Here is a 3,897-nt window from a genome sequence, read left to right on the forward strand (position 1 = left end):
TAGCTGAACTCAGCTTGAAATATTGGAGCATGAGCAGAAAAAAAGAAGGAAATAAAAAAATGTCTCTATTTTGTTTTGCCTACATTGTAGAGGGTGACTTTGACTCTAAAAGGGTTAAAGTGGATTCAGCAGGTGGGGGAACCCTTAAATTAGTTGTAATGGCTCAGTGTCTTTGTTAATAGGAAAATTGTATTTAGTAGTCACTATAATCTTTTAATGATATAAGTTTGCATATGGTAGAATGCTGCATGTAATCATTTGTGTATATAGTTGGTGGCATATTGAAAGAATGTCTCATCCTAGGAGGTCTGTAACATTCTAGGGTGTTCACCCCCACATCCTAGGAGCATGAGAGAGGTCGTACCTTGTCTTATTCTTTTACGGTAGGATTAACGTAGCTATGTCAGTTTTAGTCCAAGTGCTTTTTTACATATAGATGAACTGTTGGATTTTCCAGACCAGCAGGTTAAGGGAAGTCGTTTATGGGGACACCCTCACACACACACACACACACACACACACACACACACACACACACACACACACACCACCACCACCACCACCACCACCACCACCACCACATTTCAATGTAAGGAACAAGCACCCACTGAAGTATAAATAAAGACCGGGGCAGTTTCTCAGTGCGAGTCTCAGTTCTGGAGACTGCCCTTGCTAGCAAGAAGTTCTGTGTGTTTCTCTTCTCTGAGTCTTTACTGAAGAAGTGTTTTAGAGTATATTTCCTAACAGTCTTGAAAAAAGTCACAGCTCACAATAATTTATACTGAGAGCTGAAGTAGCTTTTCTTAGTGTACAGGCTGTGATCAGTAGATCGAAACAGCTGAAACAAGAAATTATTTCATCACCTGTTTAAGCTTCGTTCTGTGCCATTTCTCTTCTTAGTAGCAGTGACGTGTGGGTTTGTTTTTTATAGAAGTGAAACTAGTCTGACCGGAATGGGAGGGAACGAGGAGACGTGGACAAAGAGGAGTTACCAGTGTTTAACCTTTTTAATACATTAACCACACACAATATAACAATATGAGTGATGAGTTATATGTACCACACCAGCATCAATATAACCTTGTTAACATTTGTCCAACAGACTCAAATTTAAAATGACTTCATTTTCAGATCTGTCAGTTTTGCACTCATTAACACAATCTTACATTATTTCAAGAAATACGCACAATATTGAATCTGTTGGTTAATTTCTGCACATGTATTTGTCCTCCCTATGATATCAGTCTGCTTTCATCAGACGGATCCCATACATGTATCTACTGATTGGTGTCGAGGTACACAAAGTCAGGATTTTCTACATTTCACTGGGGAATTTCACACTATGTGTAATTTGAATCCACACAAAGCTGATAGAGGGCCATTACTTGGTTGTACAGTGTTACACATATTTCAGTGTTCTTTTGCTCTTTCAAATTTTTTTAAAAACCAACAAGAGAAAAGCACACAAACACCAAAAAGACAAGCAAATGAATAATTCCTCTAAATTAAAACATGGTAATGCATATACTTTAAAAGCTATATTAGCTATAAACATAACAGCTTGTGTAGTTTATAAGATATAACAAACTTTTACGTTAAATTGCTAATCAGATCGATCCCTTATGAAGTACATATATTTGAAAGAGTTTAAAAAGTTTAAAAGTTTTTTTTCTGTTCAGTGAATGGCACTTTTCCTGAGTTGAACAGATACATGTAAATGTAATTAAAGATTTCTTCATTAAAACAAAACAAATCATTAACTAGAAAACAAACAATAACATGTCAAAGTAGGACCCATAAAGTTTTACTGAGAGATGAAGAAACAGCACATCAATAACCTCTGAGTAACAACAATGTTGACCAAAGATAGTGGTAACTAAAGAACTAAAAAAAACCTGTGTTAACCATCTGTCCTTCAATAATTTCCGTCTATTTCAGTTTAATGAACTCTGCGGTGTCATTGTCATAATAAAAGAACCGAAGTCCAGCATAGAGCGGCTGAGTGAATGTGGTCTGGACTCTGTGGAGGAGAGTCATGGTTTCAGAGACGCTGTAGAAAGACAGAATACCTGCTCTGTGATCCAGGTACACTCCTACTCTGGAGGACCGAGGACCTGAGAGGACAGTTTGGACTTCATTGTGCCAAAACTGAAAACCATTTGAATCATAACGTAAAGACCAAGATTTGTCATTGAATCCAAATTTACATTCATCTAAGCTCCCTTTTCTGTCAATATCTTTGTATGCAACTGCAAGACCAACTCCTCTCCCTCTCCACTCCACCTCCCAGTAACAACGTCCACTCAGACTCTCTCTACTCAGGACCTGAAGCCATCCAGTGAATCTGTTTGGATGATCAGAATAAGACTGTTTTTGTCTCATTATTGTTACTTTTCTGTTCCCCTCAGATAATAACAGATGTGTGTTTGCTGTGTTTGGATCCAGTGTGATTTCATGTGAATATTTTAAGAATCCAGCTCTGGTCTTTGGCTCTGCTGGTGACAGTAAAACATCCTCTTCAGTGAGTGTCAGTGAGATGTTTGTCCATTCCTCTCTCAGAATGTCCTGTAGTTTATCTCTGGTCTCTGACACAGCTGCTGTCACATCCTCAAAGTAGCTCAGAGGACGAATACTGATGCTGGATGAGTGTGTAGACTCACTGAGTGCTGACAGTGAGGGGTAGTTGTGTAGAAACTGGTTGTGATCCTCTGTGTGTGAGAGCTGCTCCAGCTCGCCGTCTTTCCTCTTCAGCTCAGCGATCTCCTGCTCCAGCTTCTCCTGAAGCTCTTTGACTCGACTCACTTCAGTTTCCTGCTGGGATCTGACCTGCTGCTTCACATCAGAGCTTCTTTTCTGGAGGAGACGGATCAGCTCAGTGAACATCTTCTCACTGTCCTCCACTGCTTTATCAGCAGAGCCATTGATGGCCTCCACCTCCTGTTGAAGCAGCTTCACATCTTTCTCTCGCTCCTGGATTCTCTGCTGGATGTTTAGTCGTCTCACCTCGAGCTCCTTCTGCTTCTCAGTCCTTTCTGCTGCAGCTGGGACTGTTTCATGGCCTTTATGTTCATCAATTGTGCAGAGATAACAGATACTCTGCTGATCAGTACGACAGAAAATCTTCATCACCTCTTCATGATGAGAGCAGATGTTCTCCTGGAGCTTCTTGGAGGGGGCCACCAGCTTGTGTTTCTTTAATGGAGCTGCATCATAGTGAGGTTGGAGGTGTTTCTCACAGTAAGAGCTCAGACAGACTAAACAGGACTTGATGGCTTTCAGCTTCCTCCCAGTGCAGACATCACAGGCCACATCTTCAGGTCCAGCATAGCAGTGATCAGCTGGAGCAGCTTGGAGTCCAGTCTTCTTCAGTTTCTCAGCTAACTCTGCTAACATGACGTTTTTCTCCAGGACAGGCCTCGGTGTGAAAGTCTTCCTGCACTGAGGGCAGCTGTGGATTCCCTTCGTGTCCTCTTCATCAAAGTGTGTTTTAATACAGTTCATGCAGTAGCTGTGTCCACAGGGAATAGTCACCGGATCCTTCGGTAGATCCAAACAGTTAAAACAGGAAATTATTTCATAATCTGTTCTAATTTCTTTCTGCGACATTTCTCCTTTTAGAAACAAAGACGTGCTGGTTTGTCTTTTGTACAAGTGAAACTAGTCTGAGCTCTGATCTAATCAACAGGAAATGCAGGCTGTCAGCTGTTACACGTCACCACATGATGGTTACGCCCATTCTATTACTTAACCTGTATCTGAAAGTCAAGTATTTATTTGTTGTAGATACTGCACTCCATGCTGAGGTATGGCACTTTTGTGGCTAATAGCTCATTGGGAATAACTGTGTTGATCTAAAACGCTCATAACCCTGTCAAACTGTGTTATTATTGTCGTTCT

At 40.8% G+C, this 3,897-nt stretch overlaps 1 protein-coding gene across 1 annotated transcript; it reads right to left on the reverse strand.

Annotated features, from left to right (window-relative positions):
• Positions 1–1,929: 1,929 nt before the first annotated feature.
• Positions 1,930–3,606, reverse strand: LOC147334789 (tripartite motif-containing protein 16-like). Its single transcript, XM_086275165.1, has 2 exons — positions 3,138–3,606; positions 1,930–3,065 (listed from the first exon to the last, which is right to left on the reverse strand). The coding sequence occupies exons 1-2, from the start codon at positions 3,604–3,606 to the stop codon at positions 1,930–1,932; spliced, it is 1,605 nt and encodes a 534-aa protein (XP_086131291.1).
• Positions 3,607–3,897: the final 291 nt, after the last annotated feature.

Source organism: Aulonocara sp. 'chitande type north' Nkhata Bay, linkage group LG3 (assembly GCF_057382095.1).
Source record: "Aulonocara sp. 'chitande type north' Nkhata Bay isolate Kocher_YH1m ecotype deep benthic linkage group LG3, A_spYH_male_GT1.1, whole genome shotgun sequence".
Taxonomy (NCBI): domain Eukaryota; kingdom Metazoa; phylum Chordata; class Actinopteri; order Cichliformes; family Cichlidae; genus Aulonocara; species Aulonocara sp. 'chitande type north' Nkhata Bay.

Excerpts from the sequence above, each read along its gene's own strand:
- LOC147334789 (XM_086275165.1), bottom strand. The coding sequence starts at position 3,606 with ATGTCGCAGAAAGAAATTAGAACAGATTATGAAATAATTTCCTGTTTT. Across the intron at positions 3,066-3,137 it reads GGAGAACATCTGCTCTCATC|ATAAAGGCCATGAAACAGTC; the intron begins ATGAAGAGGTGA and ends CAATTGATGAAC.